At 41.5% G+C, this 26,861-nt stretch overlaps 1 protein-coding gene across 5 annotated transcripts in view; it reads left to right on the top strand.

The window, feature by feature from the left end:
- Positions 1–26,861, top strand: part of nrxn3b (neurexin 3b) — a 334,694-nt gene that overhangs the window by 51,762 nt on the left and 256,071 nt on the right. For all 5 annotated transcript variants that reach the window (XM_085382343.1, XM_085382342.1, XM_085382344.1 and 2 more), the window contains one exon: positions 24,478–24,779. In XM_085382343.1, the coding sequence (XP_085238469.1) occupies positions 24,478–24,779 (302 nt within the window). The remainder of the gene's footprint in view (positions 1–24,477; positions 24,780–26,861) is intronic.

The raw sequence follows: 26,861 nt of genomic DNA, 5'->3' as shown, positions 1-26,861 counted from the left end.
GTACACAGGCATGTCTCCCTGCATGTGCCTTCCGTGTGTACATATCCCTATGTACAGGCACAGATGGACCTGGGATTCACCATCCATTCCTTTCCAGGGTGTTTGCATGGTGCCTGCCCACCACAGATGGTCTTAATCATCGGCCATTTTGAGCGTGACGTGGCACTGAGAGCGTGGGTACGTGGGAAATCAGAGAGCGAGCGGATGGACAGAAGTCGTGGCAAGAGTTAGATAATGGCAAAATGGCACATGGCACAACTGAAGAAGTGTCAGTTACTCTGTTACTTTTTTTGATAGATTAGACAGTAGGATGTGATGGGATGAGACTGTTTACACAATTGACCATTGAACCAGTGATGCTTAGTAGTTGGCTGGCCTTCAAAGAGAAGATGAGACCTCTTCTCTTGAGGCACAAAGTCTGCCAGCTTTCAGCTCTTAAGACCACACTAGCTGCCAGGAAAAGCCATCGTTTGTCCTGCACACTGTGCGAATCGCAGAGGTGACAAATTAAAGGAAAACATGAACCCTTGATATCCACGGTGAGATGATCGAGCAGCTCTGTTATTCTGTGAGCGCCGTTTGGCTTCACTTGCTCTCTTGAAGTAAAGGGTTGCTGTGTATCCTCACCGTGCTGTACTGAGTGATCAACAGTCATAGGATCTCAGCACCATTAAGCACCTTTGGGAAATATTGGACTGACGCATTAGGCAGTGCTCTCCACGGTTATTCACAATACCCTGTATAAGAAGAATCATATCCCTCAAACTAATGCCTAAAGTAAAGTCATGCATTGAAGTTATACGGTGATCTGGGATTCTTTTTTATGAAACAGTTGCAGTCTCATGCCAATGTCAGTGTAGTGAGAATGACTTGAAAAGGGGACAGACAGATTACTTTCAAAGGAATGAAATCACTTGGCTTCAGAGATGGTTGGTTGGCGTCTTTATTACAGAGTGAACGATTTAAAGAGCTTTTTTTTAAAAGACATTCATAGGTCCCGTAGCATAATGCTATTAGATACAATGTACAGCTATAGTAGTGGATGTGGTCTAATGTTACTACCATTACTACTCTTGGATTTTATGATGCCATTGAGAGGGGATATCATATATATGCCCAATCAACAGGTAAGTGGGGCCAATAAAAGGGAAGCTGGTATAAAGAGGCGTGGCCTTAAAGGGAAAGGCGTTAAAACGGTTTATTTCGTACCGAGGGCCGTCCCCACGGAGCAGCATGAGATAAGTGAGGATAATTTTGAAGTGTAAAACATGCACAGCTGCTCTAGCAAAGTAGCTGCATATGAATAAGAGATGCACTTTAATGATACGGAAACTTTTCCACTTTAAAACTGGAATTTTGTGTTTTTTACCACCATCTAGTCCAAAATTTGAGAACGCTTTTAAAAATAAATATCATTATTTATGACTCATGTTGGAAGAGTCGTGCACAACATTTGTACAGTTGCACAACAGCGTGATTTAGATCCAGGTTATGGTAAATGCTCAGTAGCGCACAGTGCGAAAACATTATCGGCAACACTGTGGAGCTGACCAAGGTGCTGAAATTTCATATGCAGTTCTCTGCAACATAGTTGGACTTTAATGCTGGACGTTAAAGATCCCACAAAAGCAATGAGGGTGGTGGTTGTTTAAACTGTCGGTGAAAAACAAGGTCCGAGATTTTATGGATGCTTGAAAACTGTTGTTCAGTTACACGGAACAATTGGAATTGTGCATATGACACATTTTGGTAGCGACTTCAACACATCCAAGAAAAGTAACAAGTTTGCTACATAATATGCGTTTTCCCTCTGGAAAATGTAATGACAGCGTGTTAAATCCTTGTGCTCTATTTTAATCCATCTGTTATATTTTTCGAAGCCCCGTCAGAGTCGGCGTGAGTGAATCTAACGCTAGAAAAATTTGCTGTTAGGAAAAAAAGTGCAGAAAAGGAAGCTGTCGGAGTCACCTGGCATCATTTTGCAGAGCAAATGGTCGCGCTGAAAATGTCAAACAGGTGCCAAAAGCATCGCTTAGGTTAGAACTCTTTTCGTTTGTAGATTCAATTGCCATTTGCCCTGAAATCTTTTTTTCTGTCCGCTCGCTTTCAGCAATATTCTACTATGTGGAGCAAGAGAGGGACATAGACCGCGGGTCTTAAATTATCCCTGCTCTACATTGGCTCTGAAGCCTCTGAAGCAATGTGGGTGGACTGATTTTATGAGTGCAATGATGGTTTGACGTGGCGTAATCCTCTTTCGCTGATCTCCTCTCGTCCATCTGCTCCATCTTCATCCCTCTTTTCTCTCCTCCCTCAACATTTCATCTCTCCGTTCAGATGCACACGCATGTAGATACTCTAACATAAGCGTGTGCGTACACATGCACACATACCCTGCATATGCACAGCATTCAGCAGATTACATTTGGATGTTTTCTGCCGTCCCGGGGCAGCTCTGCGAAGTAATCATAGGTCAGCGGAGCAAATTTCCATCCGTCTCATACTCCATTGGCACCCTTGTGTTTTCTGATGTTTCTGCTCCATCACTGTCGCTCCAGTGAAATTGGTAAAATAAAACTAAGTGTTCCTATCTGATGAGTCTCTGCACTCGTGTGCCTCTATTTTTTTTGGCCAGAGATTGTATCACCTTCTATCTTTTTTTTTTTAGATAATCCTATTCACTGCTAAACAACACAAACAGTCTCAGAAGAAGCCACTTGCACTGGCAACATGTAATTTGTCTGACAAGTGGAACACTTGGTTTTCTGGTATATTTCTGGTGGCGTGGCAGGGACTTTCTTCCTAAAAGACAGCCAAGAATATCCTCTTTCACCCTGCTTAAAACAGTCTCAGAACCCCTTGTTGTAATTTGATGTGTTTAAAAGAGATAAATATAAACCGAGGGCAGCATTTCCATAATGCAAGGCTTATCATTTTAACAGAAATTACATTTTAAGAATGACACGTTCTTTTAAGTTTTCATTTGCTATCACTGGAGAGATTGCTTTTTCGTGTACGCACAGATACAGTGGGGCAAAAAAGTATTTAGTCAGCCACCGATTGTGCAAGTTCCCCCACTTAAAATGATGACAGAGGTCAGTAATTTGCACCAGAGGTACACTTCAACTGTGAGAGACAGAATGTGAAAAAAAAATCCATGAATCCACATGGTAGGATTTGTAAAGAATTTATTCGTAAATTAGGGTGGAAAATAAGTATTTGGTCACCTCAAACAAGGAAAATCTCTGGCTCTCACAGACCTGTAACGTCTTCTGTAAGAAGCTTTTCTGTCCCCCACTCGTTACCTGTATGAATGGCACCTGTTTGAACTCATCATCTGTATAAAAGACACCTGTCCACAGCCTCAAACAGTCAGACTCCAAACTCCGCCATGGCCAAGACCAAAGAGCTTTCGAAGGACACCAGGAAAAGTATTGTAGACCTGCACCAGACTGGGAAGAGTGAATCTACAATAGGCAAGCAGCTTGGTGTGAAAAAATCAACTGTGGGAGCAATCATCAGAAAATGGAAGACATACAAGACCACTGATAATCTCCCTCGATCTGGGGCTCCACGCAAGATCTCATCCCGTGGGGTCAAAATGATCATGAGAACGGTGAGCAAAGATCCCAGAACCACACGGGGGGACCTGGTGAATGACCTGCAGAGAGCTGGGACCAAAGTAACAAAGGTCACCATCAGTAACACACTACAACGGCAGGGAATCAAATCCCGCAGTGCCAGACGTGTTCCGCTGCTGAAGCCAGTGCATGTCCAGGCCCGTCTGAAGTTTGCCAGAGAGCACATGGATGATACAGCAGAGGATTGGGAGAATGTCATGTGGTCAGATGAAACCAAAGTAGAACTTTTTGGTATAAACTCAACTCGTCGTGTTTGGAGGAAGAAGAATATTGAGTTGCATCCCAAGAACACCATACCTACTGTGAAGCATGGGGGTGGAAACATCATGCTATGGGGCTGTTTTTCTGCCAAGGGGACAGGACGACTGATCCGTGTTAAGGACAGAATGAATGGGGCCGTGTATCGTGAGATTTTGAGCCAAAACCTCCTTCCATCAGTGAGAACTTTGAAGATGAAACGAGGCTGGGTCTTCCAACATGACAATGATCCAAAACACACCGCCCGGGCAACAAAGGAGTGGCTCCGTAAGAAGCAATTGAAATTCCTGGAGTGGCCTAGCCAGTCTCCAGACCTCAACCCCATAGAAAATCTGTGGCGGGAGTTGAAAGTCCGTGTTGCTCGGCGACAGCCCCAAAACATCACTGCTCTCGAGAAGATCTGCATGGAGGAATGGGCCAGAATACCAGCTACTGTGTGTGCAAACCTGGTAAAGACCTATAGTAAACGTTTGACCTCTGTTATTGCCAACAAAGGTTATGTTACAAAGTATTGAGTTGTATTTTTGTTATTGACCAAATACTTATTTTCCACCCTGATTTACGAATAAATTCTTTACAAATCCTACCATGTGGATTCATGGATTTTTTTTTTCACATTCTGTCTCTCACAGTTGAAGTGTACCTCTGGTGCAAATTACTGACCTCTGTCATCATTTTAGGTGGGGGAACTTGCACAATCGGTGGCTGACTAAATACTTTTTTGCCCCACTGTATGTACATTCATGAAAGTTAATATTTCATGCGTCACTTCTGCTACTTGATTTCTTCTGACTTGGGTGGAAGTCTGCATTTGGTGGCAGGGAATACTCTGATTCCTTTTTTTCACATGCACAAGTTTGCATTGAAGTTCTGAATTTCACACACTACCTCCACTTACTCACCTTTGATGATTCCTTTGGCAATTTTCCCCATTGTCTCTCACCTCCCCCCTTAATCTTTTTTCCTTTCTCATAGCTTTTATCTTCCCTCAGTTTCTCTTTATCTTTCTTTCTCTTAGCCTCCCTTCTCATCATTCTTACCCCCACCCACCTCATCTTCTCCTCTCCTTTTCCCTCACTCTCTCCTTGCCATAGCAGTGGGTGTACTAAGCAGGGATTAGGCGTGATTGAAGTGCTGACGTGAGAGTTCTTCCGCCGGGGCCTCTTATCCTCTGCAGTTCCCCAGAGAGACCTCTCATTGCTAGGCTTCAGTAGCAGGTTGGGCCTGGCCTCTCCAAGGACTCCCCATGGAAATAGCCTCTCTTCATGCCTCCGTGCTTTATCCCCAGAAGCCTTAGTGCCTTTTCCTGATAGATGTGTGGCTTGGCCCTGATAGAGCTCTCTGCCTGCCCGACTCCAGCTTCTAATTTATTTATTTATTTCTCTCTCTCTCTTTTTATTTATTTTTTTAAAGAGAGAGGCCATCCCTGCCGCTGTATATCAAAGCCTGGACTGGAAGACTTGTCTTCCTGTCCTTCCCCGTCCTTTTTTCCCCTGTGCCTGCTTTGCTTCACGGTTTAGATGGAGCCACATGAGTGACAGTTGCTGAACTTACTCAAAAGACCCACTAGTTGAGTTTTCATGGAGGTGCCCAGCTTACCCAACTCATCGTACCATTTCAAGATCAAGCTCGAAAGGTCAGAGTGTTTTTCTTTAATGTGGCATATGCCCGCAACACTGTGTGATAGTAGCAGAAGTAAATTCATAATGTGGAGCAAGCAGATGCCAGAGAGTCGGGGTTGGGTGAGAGGTTGTGCGGTTGCTGGGGTGGGTGTTATGCCAGTCACTTCCCACGACCTAAATCTTCATTACATTCTCATTCGTCTTCCATCTGCTGCTGTGCTGATGGTGATTAACACATAAAAGAGTGTGAGATGTGTGATATGGCATACACTCAGCATATTGTGTGTGCTTTACCCCCCACCCCCCAACCTGACTTGGATTCTGCAAGAGCGCTAGCCTTTGAAGTTGAGCTGTAGAGAAGAAGAGAGGGGAGCGGGCGGAAAAAAGACTCCTATATTCAGAATGTAGTGTTGCCCTCAGGGGCGGACGGGAATATTCATGGCGCCACTTGTTTCAAGTTTGTTGATTTAGCCAGTATTTGATTTCCCCTCTTTGCTTTTTCTTTTCTTGGCAGTGTTTTTACACGGCTTGTGTTTGCTCAAGAAAATGCTGTGATTACCTCTTTAGCCCAGAGTCAGACCCTCATCATCATTTTCGCATAGCAATCTGTGGCAATTGCAAAGCTCCGCTTTTGACCTTTTACGCCATCAGCTTGTGTCCTGTTGGGCCGCCGCGTTTAGAGGCGATGGTTACTGTGCTTTTTGAAATCACGGTGAGCAAGTCACAGTATTACTTTTGACTCTTTGCTGTGATTGATGAGAAGAAAAGGCAGAGCCTAATGTGAGCACAAGCATACGTAAACTGAAATGCTTTGCAGCCAGGCGACTCAAGTTTGAGATGATGGATTTATCCCAGCAGCAACACTCCCCACAAACATGCTACATATAAACCTGGGGAGTGATTAGTTAAATATTCCCCCTGAGCTTGCAGGTGAATCCAATATAAGAGCTAAATAATGGGCTAATTTCAGCCTGGTGTTCATCTATTATATGTTCACTGTTTGGCTTTTGGGGCTTCGTGGTAAGGCTGAGAATGTTTTTTTCTGGCATCCAGGTTTAAGTTTAAAGAGGCTGCTAATGACATCTCAGCACACTGACTTGGACACAGTGTGTCTTTTGTCCTGTCTTCCTCCCCTTAACACCAACCAATCACAGCAGATGGCCCCGCCCTTCCCTGAGGCTGGTTCTGCTGGAGGTTTCAAATAAATTCAAATTCAAATTCAAATTTTATTTGTCACGTACACAGTCATACACAGTACGATATGCAGTGAAATGCTTAGACAACTGCTCGTGACGTAAAGAAAAAAAAGGAAAAGGCTATGAATAAGATAGGAAATAAATATGAAAAATTAAAAAGGGTAAATTTAACTAGGAAGGAATAAAATATATAAAAAAAAATTAAGGTTAAAAATGAAATAAGATAAAATATATAAATTAAAGTTGAAAATAAAATAACTGTACAACAAAATACACAATACACAGTATAGAACTATATAACTATATAAGAATTCTTCCTGTTAAAAGGGAGTTTTTCCTTCCCACTGTCCCCAAGTGTTTACTCAAAGGAGGTCATTTGATTGTTGGGGTTTTTTCATTTTTTCATTTTTATTGGTTGCTTTGCTGCTCCCTGAGTCAACGAAGACTCAAAGGACAATTTTGACTTGTTTGCGAAGAATGAAAAAAAGGACTGGTTGAGCACTGTGTTTGAAAATAGGTGCCCACATGCACACGTGTAAAAACTGCTTGTATACTACGTGGAAACGTCGATGTTACACAGATCCATAGGGATGGATTGACTATGCATCCAGCATGATGGCACTGCTGGATGAACCTCCACTCTATACTAAAGCGGGCGTCAGCTAAATGCCACATCATAGACCAGAACCACACTAATCGCTGCATTGTGTAGCTGTGTGGCCGACTTCTAAACGCCCTTTCCCTTCTCCTTCTCACTCTCCTTGCTGTTGATTCTCAGGGCAGCCGGGAACGTATGGCACTTATTACAAGTTAATGGATCATAAATTGAAACTGAAAGTTCTATAAAAGAGCTCCAATTCTATGCGCATGTACTCACAAACACTCACACACACACACTGCTCACGCTGAGACTTCTTCCAAAGAATCCGACCTCAGTCTTACTCATTTGTTATGCCCAGCCGATGCCTGGTTTGAGGTCATCGTTTATGAATTACCAGCCTAAATTTACAACCTAATAGGTTTTGGAGCATTTATGTGGTGCTCTGCCCTTCATGTCCTCTACAGGGAAGTGCTAAAATAGGCGTCAACCTCCGGAGATTTTACTTAATGGACTGTTTCAGTTACTCCTTGCTGGTGATGTCATCTGGTTGTGGTCTGTGAGCATGTCGTGGTTGATATGTGTTTATGGATGCACATGGAGTGGCACAGTGCGGCAGCGGTCCCAATTTGCGAGTGGCGCTGTCGTGAGGATTTGATTTGAGTCCAGTGAAATGGGGAAAAGGGTTTAATGTTGAGGTTTGATGTGGATGACTATATCAGCTAATAGTGAATGACTGAGTTCATTGATCTTTACCTCTCAGCCATGAAAGATTGATGGGCGAGTGTGTGGCGTGGACACCCAACTTTTTCAGTTTGATAATTCGAGAACGAGGCAATGTAGGATTTTCACATTGATACCATACCTGCACCTACTAAACAGCCACTAAAAATCTCTGACCTTGACCTCAGAAGCTAGATCAGGTCATTTACTAATTGGAAGGTTGGGGTTTGATCCCTGTTCAAGCTACAGTCTTCATGCCAAATATCTTTGGGCAAGACACCCCAAGTTACTCTCTGGTGCATTCGTCAGAGTGTGTGCGAATATATATAATATATATTAAATAAAAAATAGCTAATAGATAGGAAAACGTGATTGCATGAATGGGTATGAATGGGTGAATAAGGCAAAGATGTATAAAGCCGTTTGAGTGCTCAGTTAGAGCTGAAAATATAGACGAACCAGTCCATTTAGTGGAAACCAGTCCATTTAGTGGAAACCAGTCCATTTAGTGGAAACCAGTCCATTTCGTGCTGTTGGACTGTCGTTGTTGTCGGTGGAGAAGTCGCACACCTCCACAAACATATCCACAGCCAGACGTTGCTTTTGTTTGAAAATGTTAAAATATTTAAATATGCATTTAAAATATGCAGATATATTTTCACGTGGTTTATCTCCGTGCAGTTCAAGAGGAAGCTCAAGCTGAAGCAGCTAGCCCATCTGTAGCTCCGATTGAAAGGCCACAATTCCCTGGATCATCAGCTACATCACATTAAATGTGTCTCTGTGAATAATTGCAAATCACCAGTGGTCATCATGATGGTTCAGTGGTGTGTGGTGTTTACAACATGTCCGATTAGATGGGTTCTTTTGGTTCCTCCAGCTGTCTCATTAGATACGTGATTTGAAAGCTGCTTTCATCTTCAGTGACATCCAGTGAGGCACGCAAGGGTTCCCTATGATTCGCTCAAGTATATACCCGAAGTATAGCTGAAGGAGTAACAAACTGATGACCAAGCAAGTGGACAAATGAGTGAACGCACTGAGACGAGTACTGTGGTTTTGACTGAGATGCATCATGTGCTGGTGAAGCATAGCCACCGAACAAACTGCTGAAAGAATCTGAACGAATTTTTTACATCAACAGAAATGTTGAAATAAATCAACTGTGTCCAAAATATTTTGCTCATCACTACTCCCCTTCTCCCCAGTGCTCATTAATGTTTCAGATATGGCACATGGATGTTCAGCGTTCGACAAAGTACATAAGAACACGCAGATGCGCAAATGTCCAATAAACATGAACCACGAGGACTCGTGTTCGTCTAATGGCGATTTCATGAACTCATTGGAATACTTTAAATTCCCCCAATGAGATTAAGAAACCAAAAAAGGCATTGCACCCCTCCTTCGTGCTCCTTTTTCCATTTTATTTTACCCTCCTCCTTGGCCGGCATCCTCAGCGTAAATTAGCTTCTTGACACGAGCTCTCTCACATAATTCCACAGACATTTAAATAAACTGTCATAGCCATCACCATCATCATCATTCCCATCGCTATCCACTCACCCAAATAATGGAAGTGTGTAAAGTGTGTGTGTGTGTGTGTGTGTGTGCACGTGGATGTCTTTATTTGTTCTCTCACCACATGGCCATTGTGGTACAATAGTCAATTAACAATCTGTGAAGTGGAGGAAGCAGTAGCATAATAAAGCTAGAAACCACTTAGGTGGATACGACACTAAAGCTAGCTCATATTCTTTCTGGACTATCAATTCAGTGAGCGTGCATCACTCTTAGCTCCGTAAGTACCACCTCACATACGCGCACCATTGTACTAAACCCAGCTGTACTCAAACCCCTCATCCATCTGGGTTAGCCTGTGATCGAGGAAAAGAGTCATACTCATCACCGGCTCTAACTGGTCAAACACAGATGCGCGCACTCATGCAGATTCCAGAAATAGACATGTGGAGTGATAGCCTGCAGATTGGAGCTGACCAGTCTACCATACAGCCAGCTGTCCCACAGGAATTGGCATTTACTTAGACTGGTGCACACACAGTCGCACACACACACAAACATACACTTGTGTTTGCATGAGTCACGTGAGTTTCAAGTCTTATGATGACAGCTTGTTCTGGATTGGTGTTAAAACAATACTGAATCCCCAAAGTAAATAATATATAAATAAAGCTATTAGAGCTGTTCCTCATCGTAGAACTCTTTTGAAATGTTTTTATTAAGAAGTAGAAGCTAAAGAGTGTCAAACAGTATTTAAGCCTCTGGTTTTCTATATGTGCTAATGGTAAGGCTTCAATTGATTGTAATGACAAGTAGTTGAATTTATGTCTTTAATGATGAATAGAAACTACACTTGCACTTGTCTTTTTTAATCATTTGCACTGGACACTACACAAAGTTATTTCAAATGTGATATTAAGAATAGTAAATGGACATAGTCTCAGGATAAAGAAGGCTTGAATGTTTTGCTGACTTTATGACAAAATGTTTTGCTGTTGTTAGTTAAAAAACCTGAAAGTTTTAAATGACACTCGTGCTTTTTCTAACAGAGCTAGCCGACTGTGCAGCTGGCTACTCATTCCCTTTTTGTTTTTGCTGTTAGTTTTTTTTTCTTGCGCCATGACACGATGTTGTAAAAATAAATAAAATATGTCAAAATTAATAGTGCTCACATTCCGAGTCCCAAATTTTGTTCTTTATCTATTTTTCTGTCCTCATTGGTAAGAAATTAACGACTGAGTTTGTGAAGTGGCTCCAAGGCTTGAGAGGATCCTTTTCTCTTTAATTTTAGAATAGACCGGCCCTTGGATACATAACATGGCTTCTCCCTCTTTAGACCGAAAGCTGTTAGTCTTATCTGTGCTGATGAGATATAGATGTATATGTTGTTTTTGTGCGTGCACCTAACCCATGCTTGTCCCATCGTTAAACTGAAATATGTTTGAAACAAGGATCTGCAACTGTGCTAGAAGCAGACAGACTCCTCCCTCTAACAGGGGGATCTGATCAAAACAACGGGGGGTCTAAACAAAGATGTAATTTGTTGGTTAACTTGAATGATTTCTCGAAAATTCGATCAAGTGAGTAGCCAAATGAAGCCAAACACCAGGTGTGCGCTGATGTCTCAGTAAAAGTGCCTTTACTTTCAGTTCAGCTCTAAAATACTTTATTCAGGCTTGTCAGTCAAAGTTCTGGGCTAAAACACAAGGACACTTAAAAGAAATAAAACAATTCAGATGCAGAGATTCAATAAGCTTCGCGCTATAATTCATATCATGGAAATATAAATGCTAATGCAATCTCTTTTGTGCATGCAATGTGAAACACAAAGCACTGCAGTGAGTCATTCCTTTCTCAAATTTCTGGAACCAGCCTAAAGTTGTTGATGTAATGTCCTTAGCCCAATGAAAATAGGCCACTGAAGTCCATGAGGTGTTCACTAGTGTGTTATTCAACTAGCAGTAGGCCTTCTGGCATTTGTTCCTCTCCTTGTATTTTGAAGGGTCCCGTGGGAGAGTGAGCCGGTGAAAACGGAGAGAGGAGTTGGTGGCCGGGGGGGAGACAGCGACAAAGAGGATGCTTTTAGTGTACCGGGCCAAATAAAGCACCTTTTCTCTGATAAAGCAGTGATGAAGCTAAAGAGAAGGAGACTGTGAGTGTAATAGAAGAGAGAGAGAGGGATTCAGGGGTTTGGTGCGAAGAAACAGGAAAATTAGCTAAACCTCGTGTTTCGAAAAGACGTGTCTTCGGATCATTTCTAATGTAGTGTAGGAAAAGAAAGTCATACAACCTTGACTAAGTTGTCTCTCTGAGTATTCTTACTCTCATTCATATTCCCTCTCACTTCTCTTTGCACACTCATCCTTTCAGTGTGGTGATTTATCCCTTCATCTCCAGAGTGTCACTGAAGAGAGCCGTTTGGCTCTCCAGACTAATAACCGTCGCTGAGATGGAGAGAGGATAATGTTATTGACCTCCAAGCTAGAAAGCAGCTGGCAGTGTGTGTGTGTGTGCGTGTGTGTGTTTCCATGTGCCATGTACTGTCATTCTGGGTTGTATTTTTCTGTGTTGTTTAGATCTGGTGTGCGTATTTAAAATTTGTGAACATCCGTGTTGTGAAAGCTGCTTCATTCACCAGTACACCAAACAGTTAGCTATGCTGCTGCAAGCTTGCATTAGCATCGTTGTGCTAAATGTAGGCAGACCTTGCTTCACAAATAGTAAATACCGCTTTCCTCAATGACAATAATTCTGTATTTACCTCCGCATGTCAGGATCAGTTGATTTGATTGCAGCCAAACAGGATTTGCTAAAGCGGCTGACATTTGTTTTTCATAAAACACCCACTCATGTTGCCATATTTTTATTATTATCACGTGCAGGAACCTGGATCACAAAAGTTTACAGCATGTGTTTAAAAAAAAAAAAAGCTATGTATGAAACAATGATGGTCCAGATGATATGGTGGTCACACTCAAAGCACTGGAAAATCTATGTAGGCAAGGCAAGAAAGAAGAAGAGAGATGGCAGAGTTCAGAGTGAAAACTGATGCAGAGACACGGTGGCTGGGCATCCAGCATCATGTTTGCTTCCACGTGATAAAGAAAGCAGATGTGAGAGTGTGAATGTGTCAAAAAAATCCAAGCTCACCTTTTGCCTGTTGATGCTTTTGTGCATCTTTTTTATATATATGTCTGTGGTTGTAAACTGAGATGTACTGCATTGTAGCTTATTTACCTTCATGCTTAAAGTTTGCAATCAGCCCTGCAGTAAGGTTAAAAGGAGGAAGCTCAAGAAAGGTGAGGGTAATCCATCGCTACTCTTATCTCTTGAAGGAGCAAATCGTTGCAAATGCTTGCACACACTAACACACAAACACGTGGGCGTGCACGCACACACACACGCGCTACCGAGTGAGAATCACATATTGTTTTGGCTACGGGCTATAACTGGTTCTAGCTGGATTTAAAGCTACAGAAGGGTTTTCTTTCTTCATTTTGTCAAGCTCAATGTTAAATGTGCTTCCCTGACTCGTCTCCAGCTTTGTCCCCGAATCTCGTCTGCTCTCCAAGAAATAATTATTACACTCAGCCCTCACATATATTTGTAAATGAGAAGGGATATACTTCTTAGTTATCTTGCAGCCCGTGTTTCATGGTTTGGCTTGAACTAAATACTCGAATGTCTGCGTGTAACCAAATTGCTGTTTCACCGCCTTCTTAAAGCGCCACTCAACACGATTGGCTGTTGAGATTAGGTCACAGATCGAGCCTGAGGTTTGGCACCTTGCTCTTCCTCGCCATCCAAATTATATTGGCTTTGAGGGCTCTTTCACAGTGAGTCATGTTTATTTCATTGTCCCTTTTATGGCACCGCTGTTCCCCTTTTAACCCCTCGCCTCCCTGCGTGCAGCTAAATGTTCTGGCAGTACACAGGAGAGTAAGTTATGGAGGTAATAAATATTAGAAGACCTCAGCTCCGACTAGGAATGTGTGCTAATCTGTTTCAAGTGCTGTAGAGGGACTTTGCCTCTCGCCTGCTCTCATCAGTTTCATCCAGGAATTGCATTAATGCTATATTAAACAATTTAATATGTTATTTAAAAACTGTTTAGTTTTTTTTAAGGAACAAATGCAATGACCGGGAGCTGTCTCTGCTGTTTCTGGTTCCCAGTGCTGCTTCAGATCTGTGCGTCATGTCATGTTTAAAATAACAGCACAGACAAAGATCTTAAAAGCACCACCCAGTTAGTTTCTTTATAGCTGATTCTTTTTATAATGTAATTTCATGTATAAATGCAACTGTGACAGTTCATCAAACGTCTGTTTGATTTATTAGCATGTCATTCCAACAGCAGCGGTAAGAGCTACACAAATCTACTTTTCTAATTGCGTATGCTGTGCAATCTTTAATCGGCGTGTCACGTTATCGCAACTGCACATGTTGACTCGCATGCATATGGGATGTTCGGTAAGGAGGAACTGCAGAAAAAAGCCTTCACATTAAGCGCACAGTGTTGCTGTAATTACAAGTGTGAATTTTGATGTGGGCCCACAGATTTCCCATGTGGCATTGCAAATTCAGAAACTGTGTCAATATAAGCAGTAAACATACTGAGGAATCCATGAATGTCCTCGTAAATCAAAATTAACTTGCGGTGGGATTTTATTTTTGTTGTTCTCTTTTAATTTGAATGAGTACCATTTTGCAAGTGTTGACTCTCTTGAATGAAAATAACTTCTTTTTCCTTAAAGATCTGATGTGCAACTGCTAACTGCCATTCCTGCGATGTAAAAATGATTCAGGTGCGGCTGGTGACATGTGCTGCAGTGTGAATTCACTTAATTAATCGAGGTTCTCCTGCATGTGGACAGGAGCAAAACGGCATGCCGCAGCTGTGTCATTTTAAATAGTAGCACTCAGAATATCTACGTAGCTGTTCCACTCGTTAAACAAGTCAAATGATTTTATTAGCAAAAGCCTCAAAATAAGAGGTGACATTTGGGTTTGGAGCTGAAACCGTGAAGTGGCAGTAAAACTAATGATAAGAGTAGCATGCAGCTTCATGCTCCGTGGCTCTATCCACAGGCAGGTTGGAAACTGACAGAGACTGATGTGGTGAGGTGGAGACACAGCCAGGCTTCTGACAGGAAAGATAATAGCCAATAAGGCAACGCCACTCTGGATGACTGACAGGCTCCAGGGAAGGCCTTGTCTTCCCGCAGTCCTGCTCCATGGAGCAAGTCTCTGCTTAGATATAAACATGATGAGTAGACACACATGCACAAAGGCACACGCTGAGGACTTCTCAATCCAAAGTGACATTTCACCGACTACACAAATTACCGAAGGACAGCTTATTATGAGTTTGTGTACTAGGGCTCAGTCTATAGTGTACATACAGTGATCCCAGTATGCTTTTATTACTCATTTTAAATTGAATTCAATTTTAATCTGATGACAATACAAAAGAAAAAGCATTATATTAACGACATGAAAGAAAAAACACTCAATTTTGATCAAACAGCATTTTACATCAAATTAGATCAAGGACGGCTTTTAGTTTTGGCTAAACTTTAGTTTGTAAAGATAAAAATGCCATGATAAAAAACATAAATGATTGTTGACAATTACTAACAAATTAAATATGTATAATGAATTCACAAAATTGAACTATGTCACCAACTAAAACTAGGCTGCAGAACTTGGGGGATATGAAACAGGCCACTGAATACTGAGCCGCAGATGGATATGGAAATGAGACTAAATCTGATTGGATGACGTGTAAAGCGTAGAAATCTGTAAGAGTTAGCGATACTTCCATGTGTGCACAATCTAAAGGATTCTTTCATTGTCACAACAGTGGATGGACGTGCTGAAGTTCTTACCTCGATTACATTGAGGACCTCTGAATTCCAGCTTCAGACATTCTGCATGTTTGCTTGCTCACATTTGTGGTGATTCTCATGAGCAAACAACAACCCCTACACAGAGGAGCAACAGCTTTGCTCTTTTATGTAGCAAAGCCATTTGATTTTAAGATAAAAGGGTTTGAGTGGACTTAGAATAAAGTATGTGTTAATTAGGGATTCCCCTACATATTGCCTAATTAACACATACTTGGCTTTTTCACTAATATCAGGCTGCTGGCATAGATGATGGCTTATAGACAAGAAGCTACTTTTAGCTGCTCCCTCATCACAGAGGATGGCCACAGTGATAGCTCCACATTTTTTTGATTTGGCAGCGTTTTATGCCCAAAGGGCGTTTGTGTCTCTGGTTGGAATTGAAATAGCGACCTATTGACCTATCAAATGTGTTTGCTGTGAAACATTCATAAGAAAATCAAGACATTCTTACAGTCTACAAATCTTTAAAATAAGCTGAATGTCAAATAATCTAAGTGAAGGATGGATTGTAGTCCTTTTACTCTATTTATATCCAACAGTTTTAATCCCAAGCAGAAAACCCCTCCTAATTTTTACGGTACATGTAGCATATAAAACATATGTCAAACCAACACAGATGCAGAGTGGTGAAAGTTTATAAAGACGCTGCCATGCAGAGCAGCGGAGAATATGAAACCAATGCAATGCTCACTGCCGTCACTTTCCATTTGGGTTCAGGATGGCAGCTGTCAGGCTGACGCAAGAGTCGGCATTGGAGAGACACTCTGTCAAAGATCGTTTGATTGTTAAAGGAATAATAGCGACTGCAGATGACGCCATAGTATCATAACACACACTTATAGACATTAAAAAAAACGAAAACAAAAAACCTGCAGTGCATAAAGATTCAGTCAGCATGTGACAGTATTAACCAGATGCTAAAAACACACAAGTAAAGACCTAATGACATCAGCTAAATGTAAAACCTCAAACTGTGTCAGGATGTCAGGACTTTGAATGCATATTGCACATTTAAAGTCAGAAGCATGGCTCAGGTGTCTTTCTTTTTTTGTTTGTTTGACTAAGGTTTCCACTGTTTGCAATTTCTGTTCAGTTTCTCAATAACCATCACTGTCTGTTATGCTCTGTGTGCACGTTATAACTGCATTATGCTGTCACACTCGGCACAAAACTTGAAAATTAGCAAAAGGTTAAATGTGCAGCACATCTATTGAATGTTCTGCACAGGAATTAAGAAAAACAGTGCTAACTAACAGTTAATGTAGCTATCTTAGCAAAGCATTGACATTGATATATTGCTTACAGAGGCCACTATTTACTGCTTTGCACTAAATCCTTCAGTAGAACAGAGTCATGTTTTACTTACTTTTTTAAATTTAAATTTAAATAGCTTTTAACAAAGTCAATCAACTCTTATCAGTACATAAGACTTCCTCGTGATTTTAGCCAGTTAATGCCGACATATAACTTTGGAAAGCCAACGTTAAAGGGGGGCGCCATGTTCTGAGATTTCTACTCTTTATTGTATACTATCACAGACTCGTAGTCGTACTTAATAATGGGAATGCAGGATTTCTCCCTTTCTCCCCTTTGCAAGCTCATCTTCAACCTCCACCTCCTCGCTCCAGCATTCGCTCCGCACAATTGCCTCAGTTGATGGGATTGGACCTCAGGCGCCTGCCCCCATTCTTCAGACACCCTCCATCCCTCCATCGTTCACTCCCACCATTCGCACCATCCCCCGGCTGTCATTCCAGACCTCATCGCTCACTCCATGGAGACTTCACCATCAGGAGCCAATAAGGAGCTTCACACACACACACACACACAGACGTAGAAAAACACATTGAAGGTGACAGTGACTGTTTCAATCGGTAGCTGGAAAGAAGCCTCTGGCCATGTCTAAACGAATGCAGATAAATTAAACAATAAAATTTATCTGTCCAAACATTTTCAGATCCTTTTCCTTTGGACACCCAGTACAAAAGTGAAATCTTTCACATTCTTCTTTTGCCCATTTCACTGCAGCTCTGTGTTTTTTCTGCAGTTGCTTGAAGAGTAGCTGCATGTCATTCTCTCGTGGTATCATATCAAAGTCCACGGGAGAAGTAGCATTTTTAAATGTTACGCTTGAATAACTCACCCCTTTGTGGGCATGAGAGACATTTTTAGTCATTGTTAACAATTAAGTCATTATAAATTCAGAAGACACAAAACGACACAGTATGTGTGTGCACGTGATTCATTTCAGTGCCATATTCCCCCTCCTCCTAGTGCTGCTTTTTTGACTTTACTGAATCCTGAGGGGACAAACACTTCTCTATATCTGGTAACGCTACATTATATTTATCATCTAATTTAGAACTTTTTCAGTTGCCCTTTGACCCTTTAAGCATAATTTATACAACTATGTCGAATCCCTGCATCGTTGTTGCGTGCATTTCTACGTATGCCCTCTTGTGTCTGCGCTGCTCGGCCATCATGAGTGAAACTGAGCTGTTGATGTTGGCACTAATACACTTTGAAGTTAGTTGTTACTTTTACTGAAAAGCAGTATACTGTCCATGGCTAGTAAAAGAAAAAACTCCAGAACGCTCACTACTTCATGGTGTAATAATCAAACTAGATTCTGTACAATTACAACCTATTCGGTTTTTTTCAATAAAGCCTTTCTGCTTTTGCCAATCAATAATATGATCCATAAATAAAGCATTGATGCTAATGCTGTGTTTATAGACCATATTACCAAACAGTCTGATTATGGTTGACTTCAGTGTCACTGCAACGTTAAGTCACATTTCTGGTAAGCTGCTCGTCGTAGCTTTAGCTCTATGTCATAGATTTAATGCAGCACTATTAATCAAACATTAGTGCTTCCGGAAGTGCTACAGAGTAAGTTTGCATGTATATTATTAAAATAGGAAATGCTAAATCTAGCTCACATGCAATAAGTGAAGTGGTATAGTATAGTGGTAAAATATAAATTAGTTTTGCTGCTACTAATTAAAGGCATGTGGGTGTTTAAGCACATAAGACTAAGGCCTCGCCCATGCATCCTGTGTATTTTATCATCATCATTTGTAAAGTGTGATAGATAATCTGCTGTTATTTTATTATTATTTTTATTATTTTCATAAAAATAATCAAGAACATGTCCGACAAATGGAATTTGCACTCTCATGCAGACACTACAGAACAGGGGGAGTAACTCCAGGCCTCAAGGGCCGGTGTCCTGCAGGTTTTAGATTCTCACACCTGAATCAAATGATTAGTTCATTACCAGGCCTCTGCAGCACTTAATTTAGCCATTTAAATCAGCTGTGTTGGATCAGGAACACATCTACAACCTGCAGGACACCGGCCCTTGAGGCCTGGAGTTCCCCCACCCCTGCTACAGGACCTTGAGGGTAAATAATTGAAATAGCCCTTGGCACTGACCGCTAAAGTACTGGACTTCTAGACAGCCAAACCATGGATACACACATGACTTTATTCTTACATGAGTCTCTACAAGTAGTTTAAATGGTTTAGTATGCATATCACCAGCCAATAAAGAGAAACACCAATATCATCTCGAGCTTGCTCTCCTGGCAGTTTGTGATAATGAAATTGCCCGTCCACTGAGAATAATATGGTGTCCCGCTTAAGTGTAATATAAAAAGGAAGCTGTTTGCTCTGCTGCCATTCCATGTGCATTACTTGCCTTCCTACCAATAATGAGCCACATGCTCTCACAGTCAGGATGTTGCATTCTTTTAAGTCTGCCTCGTTTCTCCCTTCAGCAGTTTCTATTGCGTGAAGCATTTTGAAGTTGAGAGGGGTTTATTTTATTTATACTACGTGGTAAATATTGCAGTAAAATGAGCATGTACTGCTGTATAAGTAATGATGGTTTTGAAACTCTAAATGAAACATGTTTTTTTTTTTTTGCAGTGGGAGATCTTAGATACTAATTTAAACAAGCCATTCATTGGGGACTGTACTTTTGCAGGGATGATCTTCCGAGTGTAAAAGGTATCGTGGAAAGTGTTGGACTGGCAGAGTTATTTGTGTTTTCTGAGAGGTTAAAGGAGGTAAGGAGAGACGGGGATTTGGTGATGTGTTATCAGGTGCAGTAATGAAGAATCGCAAGCCGGAGGGACACCTCCTCACTGCTAGTCTTAACACACAGTGTCACTTTGTTTCTCTGGAGAGCCATTGGTAGCGTCTCTGTCTCTCCTTGCTTCCATCTGCCAGTCTCACTCTCCTGCTCTGGCTCTCTCCATCTTCCAATCTCTGCGTCCTTTTTTCTTTTTTTTCCATCTCAGTCTCTGCTTCCATCTCTCACATCCTTTTGTCCTAGACTCTTTTTGCTTCCGCTGTGTCACTTCTGTTTATGTTTATCTCTCTCTTTGTCTCGCTCTTTGTCAGTCTTCCTTTCTCAATCTGTGAGCGCAGACATCAAAGGCAGTCTCAGACAGGCCGTCTGCCACGGCTTCACAAGGTTACATGAAATACGAGATGAGAAAAGAAGTGTCAGGGTGACAGTTCAGTTTAACCTCTTAGATATGTCGTGTGGCATCTTTAAAGCTGTCATGAAAAGGACACACTAAATGATTTTTATGTGTAGTTTTTGTCTTGCAGATAAATGCCTGAAATCTCTCATGTGTTGCTTTTTCACTGCATTTTTGTATTCTGAATGAATGTAATTGTTGCAGAGAGTACGTCGGTCATAACTGGCCGGTAAAATATTAGCAGGGAACACATTTCCCACCAAATCTCCCTCCAACATAAGCCTTTCTGACAGTGCTGCTTGCTTTTGAAGAGAGACATCACCCATGGTGCTCCAAATTCATTTGACATGTGATGGCTCACCACTGAACCAGAGCCGCACAGTCGCATAGTTAGCATTAGTTTTGCATTGCAGTAGAAAACCATATGGTTCATATTGTTTGGGGTTTTCTGGCTAATTTGGGCTAAATGTAGTCTTTTAGCAGTTTTCAAGTGATCCTGTTCTCACATATTAGGGAAGGAGGTACAAAGTGGTGATGATTTTTAAGCTCATTTTCTTTTGAGTGGATGCAACCTTGGATAATCCCTAAGAGTACCCCACAAATGCTAGTAGCAGATACTTAAATCTTCTATGTTTAAGTTTCAATCTTCAGGCTTGTTTATCTGAAAACACAGTGCGAACATGTATTTGATGTGTCACACATCCTGTTCACTTTGCCAGTAAAGTGTCCTTGGGACTGGTGGTCATGCTTACTACCCAGCTCACTTCCTTGTGAGGTTTGGGGGTTTGGTGGCTCTGCAACTGTAAGTGAGCATTTTTGCCACAATCACAAAGTCTCAAATCTGATTAACATCATCTTGTTTCCCTTTTATATGTTCCAAGTCTTTTTGCCAACAAACGATAAAGGGCAGTTTGGTGTCCTGCAGCGATCCTGAGTTAGCTGAAGGTTGTGGGCAGTTGTTTCATAAGACCCTTGAGGTCAGACTGGAGAGAATTCAGCGTGTGTGACAAGAGGAAGCGGAAGAAAATGGGAGATGGTAATGAAGGAGCTAATTGCTTCCAGTGGATTTTGAAATCGAACGCCAACCCCCAGTGCATACACCAGGCATCACACAAATGGAATATTGATGACTAAGGCGAAAATAAGAGAAAATGACCCCGCTATGTGATCAATATGAAAGCCACAGATCTGTGCAGAACATGTCTCAACAGGCAATACATTTCCCCTGGTCTTTATGGATCCGTATACACTTACCGCAAGCTTTGTATTGCTGAAGTGCACAAATAATGCATATCAATTTGCACTCTCTGTTATTCAGAGCAACAATGCTATATTAATGGCTTTTTACAGCTCTACAGAAACTTTGTAATTACATCATTGTAGATAACGCTGTAACATATCATAGTAAGCTTCTATTTGGAATTTACTGTCAGTGTAATTTATGATAAACTAGCTTTGACATACACATATATACATTTCCATTCATTTTCTTTTTTGCTAGCTGTAGATTCAAACTATATAGAAATTTGTTTAGCTTTAAAAAGAAGCACAACACCTAAGCTGTAAACCTTGGGTTTGATATAAACATAGAATACTGTTGGTATAATAATAATGTTGACCTCTAATCTTAAAAGAGACATTTAAGGGACACAGTGCATATATTTTGACAATAATTTTAGATCCTAATATACATTGTACCCTACTGGATTCACATGTCGGTCAGGCTGATCATTTAACCTCAAACTTCTGCCTCCATAATTATTCATTCATAATGTAAATTAAAAAGAAATGAAACTTGCACATAAGATGATGAGCATGATCACATTTTATCTGCCATCAGTCGTTAGCGATATTAACATGATGAACATTTTGGTTGACATTAAAATGTTGACCAAAAGTTTAGGAATTGGCAACATTATGTCAATATGATACATCCAAGGCCCCTCAGTTTCCCTCATTTCTTTATATATTACTAGGAAAATAATAAAATAAATGAGAAAGTTTAGCGATTTATTGAAACGAGGGATAAATGGAAATAAATAAATGGAAGAAAAGAAAAAGCTGATTCTAATGAGCCAAGTCCAATATTTGTTATGATCACCCTTATTGTTCAACACAGCCTGACTTATTATAAGCAAGCTTTCTTGTAATTTCTTTAAATAGGTTTCAAGAATAGTTTTCCAGGATTCTTAAAAAACATTTCAGAGCTCTTCTTTGCACGTTCGCTGCCTTTTGTTCTGTTCTTTGCCAAAATGATCCCTCATTAGTAATCAGTAATGCTGAGGTCCGGGTTCTCAGGAGGCCAATCCATAACTGATCATTGTGGATGTTTTTTCATCCTGGTATACTTTCACTGTCGTGCTTATATAATAGTCCGAACAGGTGCAAAGAAACAGTCTCTCTAGGCTTGTTGTGCAATTTGAGCAGCATTCCTGAGATAGCCAACCTAATTAAAGTGTGCTGTATAGTAGAGGGATGTTGCCATGACAATAACCTTTCTACCTTAGGTCAAGGGAGAGCATACTAGATCAGGTGTCTGGAGATGATCTAAAGGATAACACTGCTGCATGCCAAAGAAAGCTTGTACACAGAGGTACTTTCCCTGTACCTTTCGGTTTCAAATCACAAGTGTTCTTCGTTTAAATGCGTTCATTGCTGTGTATACAGTAGAAAGGTTGCTTAGTATTCAAGTGAGAACAGCTTCAAGGATAATTGATTTGGAAAAGTGAAAGACGCAGCATTTTATGCGTCTCAATCAGTTGGGAAAATTCAGCCCTGTAACCATTTTTGCTGTCAGTTTGCCATGCAAGAGGCCTTCAGGCAAGATGTGACAGAAGGCCCACAGAACATATAGCACTGGCTCTCTCTGATGCTAGTGTTAATGTTCAATAAAGCCAACCGGAGCGAGGGGCTAGACTCTCATTTTATTGCTGTGGATGTAAAAATCAATATTTTATTAATAATCTGAAAGTGTTTTGAAAGAAATTACGGCCCTTTCTGGGGGAGCTTTTGGATGCGACATGCCGCTGTCTGTTTTTCTTCAGTTATTACAACACTATCGTTTTGATTTTGATGCCCAGCACAGTATAAAGCTTTTGCGAAGAACAATATTACATGAATATACAATCAGGCGAGCTTCTCCACGCTGTCAGTGCTTGTGTAATTTCTAAGATGAGATGCATAAAATCAGTAGAGATGGGAGGAGGGCTTTTTTTTGATCCTCCAATGTATATTCTTTTAGCTCTGTGTTGTGCTGTCTCAGTGGTAATAATGGGTTTCTATTTATTCCCCCGGCACATGGATGAGGGCTTTCACAGTTCCTTTGTTTCCTCCCATACTATTTCTTCCTGTTTCTTCGCGCAGTGCAAAGACACGAGTTTGACATCCTCGCTCCCCTTTTTCATTTGTTTCTATCTCAGTATTGTCGTTCTCATCCTTCCTTCCTTTCTGCCAGCTTCTCAGCACCGCTCCCTCATGTTTACATATTGCCTGATCCGAAACAACAAAACTGAAGCTCGCAGCGCTCGTGTTCTCCCCCTCTCTCCCTTTTCCTTTCTCGGCTTTCTTCTTCCACATTTGTCCATCATGACTTGTCTGCGAGTAACACAAAGGAAGAACCCCAGGACAGTGAGGAAATGAAATGACACATTGAAATGCCTTTTGTTGGCAGGTAGCATTGTAGTTACCGTCACAGCAGTGCCAGAGCAGTTAGTAGGTTTGGTTCATGTTGTTCTTGAGGTTGAAATTTCTGAAAGGTGACACCTTGAACAGTGCGCCTTCGGAGGAGGAATTATGTAGTCGCTGCAGGTTGCTGTTGCCAGCTTAACACAAATGATAGTGAGGGTGTCTCTATTAGATTCACCCACACCCATATTGACCATGCAGCACAGAAAGCTACACTGAGAAACTGGGAAAACAGATTTCTAGAGTCCTCCCTTTCCCCGTCTCCAGCTGTCTCACCATACTTATAGCGTCAATTTAAAAAAAGGGGCTCAGGAAGTCACTTTGCAACAGCCGAGTGACATAAAACTGTAAAATCAGACTAAGTTTGATTTATGCGCCCCATTAGCGGGGAATAGTGTTCCATCATAAGTAGGCTGTCTGTCTGGAGGCTGTACGCGAAACCCAAACCCACGGTCGTACAGATCGGATTTTATGATCTCAGCTGAATGATGGGATTATCATAGCTGTAATTATAGTGCATTGTGTATGTGTGTGCTTGCCTGATGGAAGCTTTTGTGCAACATGCAGCAGTTCCCTATTTACTCAGGCTGACTCACGATGAATGAAGAGAACAACACTCATGCTTGTTTCATGTTTAGGAGATTTTATAACAAACGGCAGAATAAATGCGGTAACGACCGGCTGTGGTCTTGTGGAAGAGTGCGATGAATCATAGCACGGCACCGCAGCAGGGGGCTTAGCTGCTAGACGTTAACGCCGAGCCTCGTCGTCTGTCAGAAGATGCATAACGCCCTGAAAGTAACACTTTGCTTCTTTTCCCTTTCCCATTCAGCGAGGGAGGAGAACGTGGCCACCTTCCGCGGCTCGGAGTACTTCTGCTATGACCTGTCACAGAACCCCATCCAGAGCAGCAGCGACGAGATCACGCTGTCCTTCAAGACCTGGCAGCGCAACGGCCTCCTCCTGCACACGGGGAAATCCGCAGATTATGTCAACCTGGCACTGAAAGACGGGGCAGTCTCGCTCGTCATCAATCTAGGTTCTGGCGCTTTCGAGGCCATCGTTGAGCCGGTCAATGGAAAATTCAATGACAACAGCTGGCACGACATCAAAGTGACACGCAACCTGAGACAGGTAATCGGGGGTAGCGGCGATGGACGGAGTTTGGAGACACAGTTTTGTTTTGTTGTTTTTGCTTTAGATAAGCTGCTTCTGAGAGCTTCTGAGAGGGAGCTGGGATTAAGAATGTCACTTTGTTCTGATTGGTTGTCATTCCATTGCTACAATTCAGACAAATGCCATTATACTTTTACAGAGATATCTTTTATTTTAATTCAATGTCATTGTCTAATTTCTTTCTTTCTTAGCAACTAGTCAATAAGAACATGGAAAAGCAGTTCGCAGCATATTCTAGGTACCGTCTTTCTAGGTGTTTTCCTCTCTCCTGTTTAGCGGCGTATTGAACTTGAGCTCCCTGTGTTGTCAAATTAAAGTTATCAGATATTTCTGTTTTGCTTCACATTCCTCTAAGATGACACTTCTGTCAGGCACTGTCACTATCGCTTTCCTTTGGGAAACTGTTCGTATGCTTGTGTAGACCACGCACTTCCACTTTAAAGGCAGACACAGTGTTTGCCTTTCAGCCGTCCATTAGCACTGTATTTATAGCACAGATGATCGTCGGGCTTTTTAAAGGCAGAGATACATCTGTATGGCATAAACAGAATTAGTAATGCGACATGTATTGTTTCCTATCATATTGTAGTAATTTATAATTAGCTTTTCTTACTGTTAAGTGCATATATTAGATCTGTCTACAGGCAGCTATATAAAGAGTGGAGGTAGTAGTAGCGACACGTGTGCGTTTGCTCATTGTGTCGGCCGACCTTTAGTTTGTCGGCAAGGTGAGACAGCCTTTAGTGTTGCTCTCAGAGCAGCGGAACAAGTAAGTGTTGATTTTCTGACCCTCCCTGACAGTAAGCTTTTGTTCCACAGGTTAGTAAATAGTTGTTGCTGAGAATCCCAACAGGATAGCCCGTAGTTTAGAGGTTAGAAGCTAAGAGTCAAGGACTGCTGGCCTGCTTTCTCTTTCTTTCTCTCAACAGATCTGTCTTTCTATCATTTTCTTTCTTCTTTTTTGAAAGGCACAATTTGTTAGACTACAGGTGAAAGAAACACTGCAAGATTTGTGGGATTTAAGCCGTCCTACACAAATTTGATGTGAAAGTCCTCTCTGTGGTCCTCGTTGACGTTTTCATGTAGGACTCTGGTGTCGAATATTTGGAAAGGATGGCACGATGCCTCGGATCTCTGGCAAATCGCACAGTGTTTATTCACTGTAACACTAACTCATCCATGATATAAGTCATTTTTACTACTAACCAATATCTAACCAACTAATGTACTAACTAACATCCTAATTCCTCATCGTTGGTTTTGGTTTTTCTTTTCTGTCCATCCTTATTAACAACCTTTTTTGTTCACTATTCTTTTGATTTCCTTTCTTCCCCTTTTTCTGGAAAGCAATCAGGCATTGGACACGCTATGGTAAACAAACTACATTGTCTGGTAGATATCATTCTTATTGTCTTTTTTTTGGGTTTGCCGTGTGTCCCCCCCCCTCTCTTCTTTTATTCGTTCTCTTTGAGTTCCATCCTAGACACTCTTATCAAAAAATGAGGAGATGGGTTTGTATTACCAGGCAATTCTTTCTTCGCTTCTTCTCAATTTCCTCCCTGACCTGCCAACAACCTCCTTCTTTACCCCACAATCCCCATCCTGTTTTTTTTTCACTTTGGCTTTTACTTTTTTCTCTTTGTTTCTTCCACATTACTGCAGATTTACGACAAATAAAAATAATTGACTTCTTTGCCTTTGTCAGGGCAACTTACTTTTTATTTTTATTTTTTTCACACAAAAAGTCCCCATTTTTTGTGAGGACTGTCGTCCAGAACTGACAGAAGCTTGCCACAATCCCAAAGATGGTGACCTCGACAACGGGCCCTAAAAGAGAAACTATCAAAAAATGGCAACCCCTAACCTTCATTGCGGGAGCTCTGACAGTTGTTTCCAACACACAGTGACGCATGGCATGCCCACACCTCATTGACCTGTCACCACCCAAAGTCATATAACAAACATGTCACCCAGAATAACCACTAACACTCTAATTCATCCGCTCACCTTCCACCTATCACCTTCTCATTCACTTTGCCC

This window comes from Rhamphochromis longiceps, linkage group LG15 (genome assembly GCF_057381845.1).
Source record: "Rhamphochromis longiceps isolate RC_006_pf linkage group LG15, R_longiceps_female_GT1.1, whole genome shotgun sequence".
NCBI classification, from domain to species: Eukaryota; Metazoa; Chordata; class Actinopteri; order Cichliformes; family Cichlidae; genus Rhamphochromis; species Rhamphochromis longiceps.
This window is presented reverse-complemented; position numbering and strand designations above follow the sequence as displayed.